We start from the raw sequence: 16,069 nt of genomic DNA, 5'->3' as shown, positions 1-16,069 counted from the left end.
GCGCAGCGGTAGTGTAGTTGTCTGTGTCACCGGAGGTCCCGGGTTCGAATCCCGGCCAGGGCATGATGAGAAACGAACTTTCTCTAATTGGCCTGGGTCTTGGATGTTTATCTATATAATTATTAATTTTAAAATATAGTATCGTTGAGTTAGTATCTCGTAACACAAGTTTCGAACTTACTTCGAGGCTAACTCAATCTGTGTAATTCGTACCAAGAAAAAAAAAAAAAAAAAAATTATGACTTTTATTTGGGCCAATGCAATGTGACTTCTGAAAAATTATGGACACTACCAAAATAATAAAATGTTCTAGAAATAAAGATAAAAAAGAGAGGCGGTTAGCATTTATACCTAGTTGCACTTCACCAAGAATGCTTAATTGCAAAGGAGACGGTACATTTCCACTATAAATTCTTATTAGTGTAGTTTACGAGCAATGAAATTTCAATTTAGGTCGCTTCGTTCTTCGCTAGTTTATGAAAGCTCACGATACTTGGGTTTTTATAAGAATTACAAGTATAACAGTGTACAACCATCTTAATCATATAGCGAAAAATTAAGGTTTTTTTGGGACAACCCAACTATTAATATATGTATATACATGCAAAAGTAAGTTTATTGGTTTGTTTGTTACCTCTTTACGGGTTGTCTACTGAATTAATTTTGTTTTTTGAAATATACAGACATACATATGGTCACGTTTATATCCTTTGTGGGGTAGACAGAGCCAACGGTCTTGAAAAGACTGATAGGCCACGCTGAAATATCACGTAGGTATATATAATGAAGAGTGTGGAGAATGATATAGGTAGGTACCTCTCATTCCGATAAAAACTATAGTTGTATAACCATTCCATGAGTTATATAACTATAACTCATAAAATTTGAAATAAACTCGAAAAACCTTTTTTCTTTTGTAGGCGGCGCTAAATTCGTCGCTTTGTAGGTGGCTTTCTAATCATTGCTTTTCTGTAGGTGGTGCTAAATTTGTCGCTTTTTTGTTAAACGGCGCTATATTTTAATTCGTCGCTTTAATACGACGCGAAGTTGCAGGTAAAAGATAATATTGCATACATTTTTAGAGAAAACCTATAATGGACATATAATTTCTGTAGCAAAACGAAGTATTCCTTTAAAAATCGACGTAATAAATATATATTTTATATTATTTTTCATCGTGCCTGGTATTATAAGATGAATAATTATTAAATCTTGTTATGAATACACTACATTGAAATTATCTAAAACAAATGATTTATTACCCTAAAGAATTCCTTTGGGCAATCTAAGTAATCCCTCATGCATCCTCTTCTTAACAATATTTCAGACAAACCTTAGTTTTACGGGTACTTTCAACATTATATTATAAACTTTTAAAAAAGTAACCTTGATATAAGAAAATTGGCTCCTTGGAACAGAATTTCATAAATAAACTGTACTTCATAGTTATAAAGTGCTTAGTACATAACAAGCATTGCAGAGAAAAATGCGCTAAAAGAATTTAATTTCATGAATTAAGACATTTTGTAAGATGTTGGTGGGTAACTATATGTATATTAATTTCATAATAAAAATGCCATGTGGTTCCCGGCACCAACACAAAAAAGAAATTGTATCACTCATCAATCATCTATTAAGTCAAATAGCTGAACGTGGTCGTTCAGTCTTTTCAAGACTGTTGGCTCTGTCTAGCCCACAAGGGATATAGACATGACCATATGTATGTATAATAAAAAAATAATAAAAAGAAATAGATATACTTACTTCACCGAGATAGTATGCAGACTGCATTTTGTTACATGCCATGATTTCAGCATATTTCTTTCGTTTCATTCACAGGTTTAGGGTACTCTTGACCTGGCCTTTTGTAAGATGGTAGATTTGTAATTGCATTAATCTTTCAACGTGATCAAAAGTACAACGTTTTTTTATTCTTTGCATTACTGATCCATGAAAATAGTAGGTCTGTGCTCATTTGTACATACAAATGGTGTATATTACGTCTTAACCCTTGAGGGGTAGACAATGCCAGTAGTTTCTAAAAGACTTAAGGATTCACTCATTCGTTTAAAATTCAAATATTCAAAGAGGTGATAGAATTGTTGTTGTGTAGTTGATGAGCAGCTAAATTAATTGTAGTTAGTAAATTGTAGTTCTGAAACAAAACAAAAACATGTACAGTAACTGATGAATTCTAGAATAACACTGTGGATATAATTTTCAACTTGTTTTCGTAAATGAATGAGTATTTTATTGATAACGTAAATATACAACTTGTCTAATTAAACCAACTTTTACAATTGGATATAATTTGGGATAATGTGCACAATTGCACATTTATTTATTTTTACTTTTAATTGGCAGTTTTAGTTAATTTTACATAGGTACATATAATCCCGTCTTTATCTTTTAGGGGGCAGGCAAAGTCAACAGACTTGAAAAGACTAAAAGGCAACGTTCAGCTGTATGGCTTAACGATGGAATTGAGATTCAAATAGTGTCAGATTGCTAGCCCAAGAAGAATCCCAAGTTTATAAGTTTTAGTCGACCCAGCAGAAGCAGCTGGAACACATAAACATATAATCACATCTATATCCCTTGTGGGGAAGACACAGCCTACAATCCTGAAAAGATAGAAAGGCCACTTTCAGCTGGGGCATACTATGTTTTTTATTAGCTATCAGCCAACATGGAAGCTTGCACAAGATAAATATGCTTACTTGTATTTCCTTAGACGTCTTTTACAAAATCTATATGAACATGGGTTAAAGTGCAGGTAACCACACGGCACTAAGGTGATAAAGTAACCTACTTGAATGTCACTAACCACAATATTCTTTTAAAGATATATTTTTAAATATAGCAAAGTCACAAAGAGAAGTCGTGATTTATGTGCCCAAGGGAAAAACGATCGGGCGCGAACTTTCCAGAAAAATCTAATCAAACAAAACGAAATATGTTCAGCACACAATCTAACTCAATTTATTGACTAACTCACTAACTTGCCGGGGGGAGACATAAAACACCGAACAAAGTCAGAGATCGCGCCCCGGAGTGTTATAGAAATTATCGCACGACAACTTAGTTAAGGAATTTGGTATACCTGAAGTTTGTTCTTTCAGTTCCTAAGCGTGATCTGATTTTTCCGAAATTTCATTCATTTATGTCTTTTTTGTGATAAGTATTTGTATTGACAATTGACAGCCTATTTAAAAACTTTTGTATTTTTTTATAACATAACAGGTAGACTAAGCAGATATACATGGAGAGTGTGGAGGGAAAGGTCGGGGTGGGAAGACCTAGACGAACATATCTTGATCAAATTAAGGACGTCCTGGTAAAGGGTCAGGTCAAAAGTACCCGAAACCGCCGAGCTTGCATGAAGAGAGTTATGAATGTCGATGAAGCAAAGGAAGTATGCAGGGATCGTGGCAAGTGGAAAGAGGTAGTCTCTGCCTACCCCTCCGGGAAAGAGGCGTGATTTTATGTATGTATGTATGTATTTTTTTACAGTAGATCATAATGTGATGGATTCTCGTTCTTAAGGATTAACAAACCATCAGTTTTTCATAGTTATATAAAAATTATCTATAGATCAAACAACATTTATATAATCACGTCTATATCCTTTGCGGGGTAGACAGAGCCAGCAGTCTTGAAAGACTGATAGGCCACGTTCAGCTGTTAGAATTAATGACAGAATTGAGATTCATATAGTGATTGGTTGCTAGCACATCGCCTCAAAGAAGAATCCCTAGTTTAGAAACCTATCCCTTAGTCGCCTTTCACGACATTCACGGGAAGGAGATGGAGTGGTCCTATTCTTTTTATATTGCCAGGGAACTAATGTGTTACAGACATACAAGTTAAAATACATATATATACAATTGAATATTTTTAAAATTAATTAAAGTTTTATTTTTGTTTGTTTTAGATTTTTGTAAATGAAAACTGTATTTTTGTAGAAAGCATTCTTTTTTGCAATTATGGGATATGACTAAGAATCTTAAATTCGATTTGTAAGTTAGAGAGATTCATGATATATCTCCAAAGATCTCAATCAGAATCTTAGATTTCATGAGAAAGCTTTATAAAATGTGATTTCAAAAAGAAAATTTCATTTTTTCATGAAAATTCAAAACACGAAAAGAGGTGCAGGGACTATGCCGTTACAGATGTTGAGGTGCCAAATAAAAAAAAATTAAAAATGCAATACAAGCCAAAATAACAACTATGGTAATGACGAAAAACAACTTAAAGGTCCTAGGTAATAAAAGTTATAATATAACTTATTACTCACCTGCAAATCTTTTCTCTGGGTAAAGTTTTGAACATAATTTACAGGTTACTTGGAAGAGATCGCTTTTAGTGATAAGGTCGCCTGTTGCTGCCATTTTTTTAAATACACGATTTTTTTTAATACATGATTGTGTATTTGCTGTAATTTATTGTGGTGAAATAAAGAGTTATTGTATTTTATTGTAAAACACGCAGATCAAACAGGGAACCTATTTTTTTGAAGCCGGTTAAAAATCAACTCTATACATAATAAAGTTATATTAATGTTTGTATATCGCTATTTGTAAGACTCCTTCCGATAACTTGGAGACGAAACTTTTTTAATATTGACAAGAAATGGTAACAGCCCTCGCTTTCAACGAATTATGGCCCATATGTTTTTAGTAAATAGTGATTTATTACTATTTTATAGGATGTCACGAAAAGAGTATATAAATATAAAGATAAGATAAGATACTACTAGTACATGTGTTTATACATACGCAATACATACATAAAACATCAGTGAACTCATTCTTTTATTATAATGAACAGATCGCTCTTGCCGAAGTTAAATATTCCTCCAGCATTCATTTATGTATTCATAGGATTACTATTTTCTTAAAATTCTTATAGAGACAGACGCAGCTAGAAGTCTATATATATATCTTTACCCGTTATGGGGTAGACGGAGCCAACATACATACTGAAAGGTACACGTTTAGCTGTATGGCTTAATGATGAGTCTTAATTTACTAAAAGTAAAATCACTTTTTCGCCCATCTCCGAAATATGTGCACACTGACATTTTCGTTCTGTCTAACCCGCAAGTGAAATAGACGTGATTGTATTATTGTATGTATGTAAAGTCACACTAACAAGTCACTGACCTCCATAGCGTAGATATTATTTTCATTACACCCTGTATATCACGTGACTGAAAGAAACTGCTTCCATCCCAGTTCATCTCTAGGGAATCCTTCGTTCGAGTCAATTGGCAACGAAACCTTTCGGTACAAGTGATATACGAACGATTGATATCGAATGATTTGTTGTTTGAACTCAACAATGTCTGTCGTTTGATTTGGGTATAACTTTTAGCCCCCCTGTGTAACTGTAGAGTGTTATTGATTAGTGTTTTTGTATCTTCTTATAAACTGAGAAACTTTTTTAGGCATTTCCGGCTTAGTGTTTTAAATTATTATAAATCTATGCTTCTGTCTCTAGACCCGGTGAAGTCTTCAGCTCTCTGGAGAGGAGACCAGGGTATGTCTGTATCTATGGTCCTCGATTGGGCAAGCTTTGGTCTTATTTCTGAAGCCGTTACAGGGGAACCTGGAGGTAAGATAAAGCCTTTAGTTGTCTGATTGTGCAGGTTTCTTCACGATATTTTCCCTCAACATCTTATTTATATAAATACATACCTAGTCACGTATATATCCCTTGCGGGGTAGACAGAGCCAACTGTCTTGAAAGGACTGGAAGGCCAAGTTTAGCTGACAGACTTGAGATTCAAATAGTATATATGTGTATACATATGTATGTAAATTATAACAAATTTAAACCTCAGAGTCAACAGTAATTTGATATAAAGAGAATAAAGGGTGTGAATAATGATTCCACTAATTGCAAATATTATTAATGGACTTAAAAATATGTCTCCGGGGGGATTGGCAAAGACAAACCTTTTACCTTAATCTGGAATCACTTCATGCTAGCTCGTCAGTTGAGGGCACTTTTAACTTGATCTTTCGTCAGGACTTTATAATTTAAATACAATTTTATAATTTTAATATTTTTCAGTTTGGCTGAGTATGTGGTAGGCGCAGGTACAGTATTGTTATCGGGAAAAGCAGTTAAAGCCTTCGTTAGGTTTCGTTAATCAATTTAATTGCGTCGACACTTATCGCACATTATCAGCCTGAGGTCCATAGCTACGTGAAAATATACCTGCTATGCGTTCGACAAATAATTTTAATTGTCAAAATGTATGTAATGTCGGGGCTCCACCGAGACGAGCCAAGCGAAGCGTAAGGGCATCCTCGTCTTCGTCATCAGTAGAACTTCCGCGATTACATAGCTTTATTAGCTTAGTACGTATTATTTAGCGCAAAATGTTATGTTAAATTAATACACAATTTATTTTTGACAATATTATTTAAGGTTACTAAAATGATTTAACTTTTTGTTTGAATCTTTAATTCGACCGTAAAGTGAGGCAAGTATGAAATAAAATAAATAATGTAATTTGCATTTGAAACTTTTACTCAAAAATAACAGGTTAATATTTAGTTTAGCTTATCATGGAAAACCGCCTTTAGCCGTACAAAATTATTTTCATTGAAATAAACGAGTCTCGGTTGGATTTTGGTTTACCTCATTGTTTTACTGAAATATTAAACGTAGGATATTAATTTATTTTAGGCGAATTGGTTGGTAGCTTTGTTCATTTTATAAATACAAAATGGTCGTTGTTCGGTTGAAATGTATGGAAATACTAAACTTGAACGAGTTGATATCTGTTACTTCTCGTGTTGTTTTGCCCGCTATTGTTTATGATAATTCTTATTTATAAACATATACCTTGCTGAGTGTGGCAAAAGGAGTTTAATAAAAAAAAGGAGATTCAGTAAGGTTTATATGGTTTTCTTTCTAAATAACACTTTCCCTTACGAAATTATAAAAGTACATATTCGTCCTTTAATTCTTTTAACGACATTGTTAATCTTTTATAGAAGTTGAAATCCTTTTAAAGATTCTCTACAGATTTTTTTTATAAAAAAATAAAAAAAAAAATAAAAATCATTTATTTCAGACAATTGAGTCCATACAAATACAAATTATGTCGAAAATATATCAAAATTAATAATAAATAAATTGAAAAAATTACATTAAAATAGAATTATAAAATTAAAATAAAAACGAAATTATACATAAAAAATAATTTAATTTAAGGCTGACCACTCCGGCGCATGGAGGCCAACCCATCTCCGTAGCAGTGGCGAGTCCCATCGATCCGAGAGGGCACCCAGAATGCTGTTGCGACTGCCGCGTAATCGCCTCATTATAGAGGCACAGCGCGCGCGCATAATAGCCGCGAAGCTGGGTATGTTTGATACCGCGAACATGGTGGAGGCGCTGCAGTAGCGCGGCAGTCGCATCAGCACCCTGTACGCGTTGTTGTATTGCACGCGCAGGTCGCTGTATGTCCGCTGCGTAAAGTTAACCCATAAGCTACACGTATAAAAAGACTGGCAGTACGCTTTAAACAATGTTATTTTGACTTGCTCAGTACATCGTGCAAACCTCCGGGCCAACATATTACATCGGACAGACAGCGCCCTGCGCTCCCTCTCCATGTCTGTACCATCGCTTTGGTCTGCGGTAACCCAGTGACCCAGGTATTTAAATTTATCCACTCTTTTCAACGTTTCTCCATTGAGAGTAAACTGCGGGAAGGTTGGGTATCTCTGTACTGAGGCAAAAGTGAATCTATGGTGTTCAGGCTTATTAGGCCTAAACATTACAAACTCACTCTTCCGAGCATTATACCTAAGCCCATGGGCCACCGCATGGGACTCACAGATCCTCAGCAAGCTCTTGAGGGCGCCACTCGAGGGACTCAGCAGCACCATATCATCTGCGTAACTAATGTTGTTGACGCACACTCCGTTGATATGGCAACCGATATGTGTACTGCTGAGCTCCTCGATTAGCGAGTTAATGTAGAGGCTGAAGAGCGTGGTAGAAGTTATCCCCCCCTGCCTCACACCGCATTCCAACCTGTATTCATCAGAAAGCGAGCCTCCCCATTTTACATTTTATAAATGCGTCAGAAAAATTGAAATTTTATATACATACATACTAGAAACATAATAATCACGCCTGTTTTCCGGAGGGATAGGCAGAAAGCACATCTTCCCATTTGCCACGATCCCTGCATCCTTCTTTCGCTTCATCCACATTCATAAGTCTCTTCATGCAAGCTCGTTGGTTTCAGATAATCTCAACATATTTACATACATACACAAACCTTTTGCCCGAAGGGGTAGAGACTACATCTTTCGCTTCATCCACATTCATGACTCTCTTCATGCAAGCTCGGCGGTTTCAAGTACTCTTGACCTGACGCTTTGCCAGGACGTCTCTCAATATAACATCTCAATCCCTATATAACAAACAAATTTATGTAAGATATCCACACACGTAACTTACAGTCTTTTGCAGTTAAGCAAACATAAGTGAGTCACATAGTCATAGAATAGTCAAACAAGCACCGAGTTCTGAACAACTGACCAATCACAGTTCACAACGTCAACAGAATTCTAGATCAGTTCGGACCACGAGCTCGTTTCGATTGGGTAAGTGAACTTTTTCTTACGTAGGTATTTTTATATGTTCCACCTGCGCCGCGTCTCTCCTCTGCAATGATAATAAAACTGACAAATATTCGCATTCAATATATTAGTATTATGATTTATTTTCTTCATAATGAACATCGCACGATATTAGGTTGAAACAAAATTAAATGGTCCAAGAAACTTCAATGGGTTAAAGCAGGAGGCTATATTTCAATATTATAATTTATTCCTCCAGAGATTTCATAGTAATTTTTGATTTTTGAGGACACAATAATTCAATTTATAATGGAAATATAATAATTGGAAGGAAATAATTTAACTAATAGGAATACATTATTCATTTAATTATTATCGCCTACCCTTAGAATAATAAACTGCTAATTTATTATACGTACTTCATTATTTAATATCACATAATAGAAAAACTCTACTTAGCGAATCCCGGATCAGTTGGACCACAACCTCGTTTCAGTTCGCACAAGTTTTATTCAAACGTTCCTCCAGATGCAGTTGATTGTTCGCCCTCAGGACTTTGGTTAGGTATAACTAGATTCCAAATTCGAATTTGAAATTCTATTTCTCTCTCATCACAGCCGTTGAACTTGGAATTCCTCTCCCCCTCTATCTTTTGGTTTAGCCGACGTATGAGACTCAAAATTTTGGATTACATTTTGAGTCTTGATTTCAAAGTTCTGTTTTAGCTAGCACACATGTATGTCACCAGAATGCGCCCCATTTCATTAAGAACATTCATTTTGTCTCCTTTTAACGCTCGGTGAATTAACAGAAACAAAAAAAAAACAACGAGTCGTAGGGCAACATAATGGAAATTTTTAATATATATGCAGAATTATGTTGATCAAAAATGACGTAGTTTTGAGTTAGCTGCTTATAACATGACTCCCGTACCTCTGTGTTCACCAATCTTCTTCTTTCTGGCGTCAGTCCTGGTCCTCACCTCTCTGGAGAGGAAACCTGCACGTTTGACCTTCCATGATATTTGATTGGATAAGTTAGTTTCTACACGAAGCGACTCCCGTCTGGTCTCAGCAACCTTTATATAAAAACCTAACTGCGTTGCTCGAATGTGCATAATTTCTCATGATGTATTCCCTCACAGTAATAGCAATTGTTAGCACTCCAACAAACTTTATTGTTACCACTGAATAAGCAATAAGTTAAAAAGTTTACCTAACATAAATTTCCTAGTTATGATGGTTATATTGCAAAGTTTGTATCCAATCAGCGTTCCGCAGTGTAGACCACATCTTCATTACTATTCATACAAGTCCCATTCCAACGTGTCTCTGATGCATTCGATTTGTCGGCCAGGCCTCCAGTTACGAACTTCCTTACTTGAAAGCTTCTTGAATTAATAAGCGAGTTTGTAAGCCCACTCGTCTATGGCGTTTGAGTTACCATAGATAAATAAATTAATATTATGATTGTGGCAAGTATTTCCTACTAATACTTGCCGTATTTCTTTTTTATGGATGAGAAAATTATACAGATTAGTTTTTACCGATTTGAAGTACCTATTTCTGTTGTTTTACTAGTTTATTTCTGTTAGTATGTAAAAATTAAACGTTTTTGAAAGAAAAAAAAAATACAACCACTAGATTCAAAATAAATAATAAACAAAATGAAGTCGATCAGTGTCTTTGCTTTTCATATTGCACATTTATATTTAATTTATATAATTACCGGCTTTTTGAGTTCAATATTCTACTTTTGATATAATTAATGAAAGTAAAATCTGCTTTATCGATGTATGCGAACACCATATTGAGCATACACATTGAGTGAAGATGCCAGGGTTGTTGCGGTACTAAATGAAGAAATAAAATGATGCCGATGGATGACGATTCCACCGCGGCGACGGAGCCATAACACCAATACACCAGACCAGTTATCCTGTGACCACCACGGTCGGTTGAAACGTCAGGGAAAAATTGTATGATCGCGTTAATTCTTTGCATACATTAATAATCACGAAACGCGATAGTTCAAAACACTGCTTTGTTACAAAACAATCGAGACACTGAAAAAAAGGCACGATAGATGTATAAAAAAACAAGCGGCTACAATTTCCAAATCCATCACATTTTGTCTATTATTTTACCTTAACGTAGTATTTAACCTTACGTCTACTTAGCTTTAGAACATGGACCTTATCTCTCAAAATTTCAAGTCCTGACATAGATCGTTTTGTCCCTAATACGTTAAGGGACGGTTGGACTTTGATGACACAGAATATACTCTGTCTAATCTTCATTTCCCTCGTTATCCCGTTTTGTCGGACGCAAAAACGTCATTAAGTACGTAAAATATTTTAATATAGTTTACGACGATCCCTTGTTAGCATAGCTAACAAGTGTGATTACTGTAAAACTTTGTTTAAGTATAAAGTGAATATTTTCGGGCCTATATAACACTTGTTCATACTAAGTAAAATTATTCTAAACGTACGTCGCTTCGTGTAGAAACTTGACTCACCCAGGATAAAGTGAAAATAATAATAGTCTGGCACTAAACTTTTTTTGTGATTTGTAAAAAAGCGAAATTTAATTAGTTTGGTAATGGTGTTAATGGGATTTTGGGACTAAAATATTCTGTCTATCCAAATTAGTCTCTTTGGGGGGGGCGATCTGAGACTATTTGGTTACTATCACTTGTCCAACTAAAACAACAGTCCAACAAGTATTGAACAAGACGACAACCACATTAAGAAAAAAAAATCGTTTTGATTTTTTTTCTAGTTTATAATCGTATGAATTTTAATCCGCACGCCCAATAACCTAACTCCTATGCCTAGTTCTTACTTAAAACTAATTTAATTCCCGCATGGCGGGAAATGTAATACGGTCCTTGTCAGTTTGTTTGTACAGCGAATTCTCGTTAACTTCCGTAGACAAACACAACTGTGGTCTAGTTGACGGATTATTTGTTGTAGAGATATTGAACTAAGTCGGGTTTTATATGAAATGTATACTTTCGAAAATTAAGCTAGACTTAGCTTAGAAATTTTCTAAGGTTTAGCATCAAACGCTTCAAATCGAAAAAGGGCAATACGAGTATATAACGACTTCAATTATTGCTATTGATAACCTAGATGCGTCTTTAAATTATACCTATCTTGTTTTCAAAGAAAGCAACTAATTAATTTAATTTTCTACTTTGTCTAATAAATGAAGTCTTAATTAATATATATATATATATAGCTTTTTACCCGTAGGGATAGGCAGAGACATTTCTTGTCACGAACCCTGCGTATTTCTTTCACATCACCTACATTCATAACTAAACAATTATTTATAACACCTATCGTTATAAATAATTGTTATTGCTTTGAGCCCTGAGAAGTCATATTGTTCTCGACACTTTCGAATGGATGTCGTAAAGGGCGACTAAGGGAAAGAATATAAATAGTGTTTGCTGCCTCTGTCTAACAATTAACGCGAAAAGACGCGATTACAAGTCTGCCGTGGTATAACTAAAATGCCGTTATCTGACATCAGGATTTACACCTTATTTAAAATAAAAAAAAATCTGTATATACGACTTTTCGGTACCTTTAAGTCATAAATAGGCATTCTCATTGATGAATGGCATCAGTTTAAATTTTTACCGCAGTTTTTGACGTTTTACTTAACCAAGGATTTGGCAGATAACGGCATTTTAGTTATACCAGGGCAGAAGTATGGATATAACCTAACATGATAAATGAGGCTCATTACAATTTGTGAGCGCGTTGCGTTATCTGCAAATTTTAAGCGATCGACTTCCTACACGTCACGTCGCAACGCCCGTAAGATGAATTGCTTAACTTGCAAGATGTTAAGATAACCTAAACTTAATGTTTTGGAAACTTGCTGTCAATATTCTACCTACGTTGTAATCTGGAAGAAGTACATTCCTTTTCATTATTTTTTTTTCATTCTGGCATCTCAGCCGGTTTATTTTTATTTGCGTTTGGTATGCAGTAAACATAATTGTGTTTAATTAAACATTTTGTGTGTCGCTGACATGTAAAGGAAAATATTGATTACGCAACTCGACCAATGAATAGAATGAAATAAGATTTACTTACTTTAATATTTTGGAGTGATAAACGAGGCTAATAAACTTGAGGTTCTTCTCTAGCCACTTGAAAATTAATAATAATAATTAATAAAATTATAGAACCTGTATATCTGAATCTCAATTCCAGTATTTTCGAGACTCATGGCTCTGTCTATCCCGAATGGGGTAAAGACATAATAACACTTATGCATCTTAACCGTTAAGAAAGGAAAAGGACCGCTCTTTACCTTTGCCATGGATGTCGTAAAAAGGCGACTAAGGGATACGCTTTTAAACTTGTTATTTCCTTGACCTGATACTATTTGAATCTCAATTCTACTATCAGGCTTAAAAGCTGAACGTGGCTCATCAGGCTTCTCATCAGACTGTTGGCTCTGTCAACCCCGCAAAGGATGTAGACGTGACTATATGTATGTATATATCTTAACCGTTCTACCACCGACTCATAAGAACACTACCACTACGAGTATACTGTTATCAGTGGACATCGTAGAAAGCGACAAAAAGCTTAGCTACGGAAATTGAAACACTTAATAGAATTACTTACGATTAATTTTCGGTTTCCCAAAGTAATTAACAAACCGTGTTTTGCATCATATTAATATCTGCTTACTAATTTTAGATCCGAGTTATGTAATGGGTCTTCCAGTAAATTTTGGAGTTTGTTTAGGATATTATACCCAAAACGTAGGATATATGTACCTAATCGTTGCTTATTTATCAAACTACGTCGGAATATGGGTAATATTTTCTAACATGCCGTGTGGTTCCCGGCACCAATACAAAAAAGAAAAGGACCACTCACACACTCTTTCCCATGGATGTCGTAAAAGGCGACTAAGGGATACGCTTACAAACTTGAGATTCTTTTTTAGGCGATGGTCTAGCAACCTGTCACTATTTGAATCTCAATTCTATCTTAAAGCCAAATAGCTGAACGTGGCCTATCAGTTTTTACAAGACTGTTGGCTCTACTCCTTCTACCTCCTGGTTTAAGTCCCGGTTGCATCTTCACTACTTTGGACAGGAGCCCGGGGTACGCCCTTGACCATGGATCCTGGATTAGGTGAGTCAGGTTTTTCCACGTACCGACATCTGAGACGTCCTTCGCAACCTTGTGGTAGACAGAGCAAACAATTTGGAAAAGACTGAACCACGTTCAGCTACAATAATGTTCGTACGTTCAGTACCTACAATGAAATTTGAGAAAATAATAGCATTGAGTCAAATGTTTTTTGGCAAGGATGCAAATACTTAAAATATTTTTTTTATATATGTTATACTTTGTATAACAATAGGTACAACAAATAAATAAAGATTACGTCGTGTGATGCAATAATACGTAAAGTAAGTACGTTTTGTTTATATCAATATGATAATGGAATTGCATCAGCCTGCGTCAATGACCTAGTGCAACAGCCTATATAGTTCCAACTTGTATATTCATAGTCGACTTTCTAAATCATTTTAACAAAATGCCGCGTGGTTCGCGGCACCAACAGAAAAAAGAATAGGACTACTCCATCTCTTTCCCACGGATGTCGTAAAAGGCGAAAAAAAAAACATACATACATATAATCACGTTTATATCCCTTGCGGGGTCGACAGAGCCAGTAGTCTTAAAAATATTGATAGGCCACGTTCAGCCGTTTGGCTTAATGATGGAATTGAAATAATGACAGGTTGCTAGCCCATCGCCTAAAAGAAGAACTCCCCAATTTATAAGCATATCCCATAGTCGTCTTTTACGACATCCATGGGAATGAGATGGAGTGGTCCTGTCCTTTAGTTAAAGAAGATGACAGAAATAAATTGCACAAATAATTATAGAAATAAAGTGTCGAGGAACGAAGGGACAATCGGAAAATCGGAAATGATGGAGTGAAAGTATGTAAAGTATGTTTTGTTTATATCAATATGATAACAGAATTGCATCAGCCTGCGCCATTGACCCAGTGCAACGCCCTTAATAGCTACTCACGAATGTCCTTAGTCAACTTTTTAAAGTTGAAAAATCTGTAACACCATAGAAAATAGTATGAACAAAATTCGATAAATTTCTGAGAAAGAACAAAAAACAAATCAAGATATGCCTACCAATATCTCTTACAAATGAACATAAGACGATGAGTTAAAATTAACAGATCATATTACCTCTATTACATAAAGTTTTTTTAAATATGTACTTGGAGAAATGTATCTTAATTTAACTTTTCAGCTTTTAATTTTAATTTTACCACTCTTACCATCAAAATAGTCTTTATTTTATTTCAGCTTTTTCAACATGTGATGACGACGATTAATTAACTCTAATCATAAGGCCAGCCTTTAATTAAAATGACGCTAATGAATTAAAAGCCACCCATAAAAAATATTCAAACCAAAACGATCACACATTCTACAAACCTTACCTCATAACTTAACGTAACAAAAAAAAAAACCTATTTTGGCTTCAATAAGTTATTTAATCATTCAACAGGTTTTAAAGATTTCAGACAAATAAACAAAGGCAGCGTGGAATACTTTTAATATCTAGTAATTATGAAAATTAATTCAACACCTGTATCCTTCCGACTCGTCCCATCTCAAACAATTTATTTCACTTCAGTTAATTACAAGTGCTAATGGAACCGGTTTGTTGTCGCCGCACCCGCCAAATTATTTTTGATGGCATCCACAATTTGTTCGGGTTATAACAGATTGCCCCGCTGTTTAATTTTGTTTTATCTGAGGGATTAATCTGGGCATTAACGTCGGATAAATGTAATTAGTGGACGAAAATAAATAAATGGAAAACAATCAGTGAGTAAAATTTATAGGCTTTTTTAATTTAAAAATATTAATTATATTGAATGATATGTTTGCAAGTTACCTACAAAACTTAAGGACATAACATTAAGATAGGCATCAAGTCGGCAAGAAGCAAGCTTGTGATAATCAGAAGCTTCATTTTATTTGGAGTTATTTATTAATCATGGAAATGAAGGTAACAAAATCAGATTCGTAATTTTTCAAAACTAGTAAATACATTTGTCAACAATAGGAATCGAATTTTGAACGTATAAATTTGTATATTGAACCAGTCTCCAACGAAAAGGTAACCTAAAATTTTGTCAAGAATCTAAAGTGGTGAGCGTTTGAATAGGTATAAGATTACATTCTGAATTGAAAAGTACATAATTTCGGATGAAGTTGTCAAATTCGCAAAACATGCTCAAGAGTGATAAAGAGACAGATGAATTAATTAATTTTGATATTACAAAGCAGTTGATAACCTTAAGTGAGCGAGTTTCGCACTTGTTTCCTGAAGTACTTGGGCCGAGAAAGTTATTTTGATGATATAAATA

The 16,069-nt window shown here is 34.8% G+C and overlaps 1 protein-coding gene across 1 annotated transcript; it reads right to left on the bottom strand.

Moving 5' to 3' along the window:
• Window positions 1-7,062: 7,062 nt before the first annotated feature.
• On the bottom strand, window positions 7,063-8,090 carry LOC132902149 (uncharacterized). The gene has a single exon (XM_060946169.1). It carries the CDS (start codon window positions 7,911-7,913, stop codon window positions 7,224-7,226), a length of 690 nt encoding a protein of 229 aa, XP_060802152.1. The 5' UTR covers window positions 7,914-8,090; the 3' UTR covers window positions 7,063-7,223.
• Between the last annotated feature and the right edge of the window lie 7,979 nt (window positions 8,091-16,069).

This window comes from Amyelois transitella, chromosome 2, assembly GCF_032362555.1.
Source record: "Amyelois transitella isolate CPQ chromosome 2, ilAmyTran1.1, whole genome shotgun sequence".
Classification (NCBI taxonomy): domain Eukaryota; kingdom Metazoa; phylum Arthropoda; class Insecta; order Lepidoptera; family Pyralidae; genus Amyelois; species Amyelois transitella.
The sequence above is the reverse complement of the archived record's forward strand: the minus strand, read 5'-3'. Positions and strand labels throughout refer to the sequence as shown.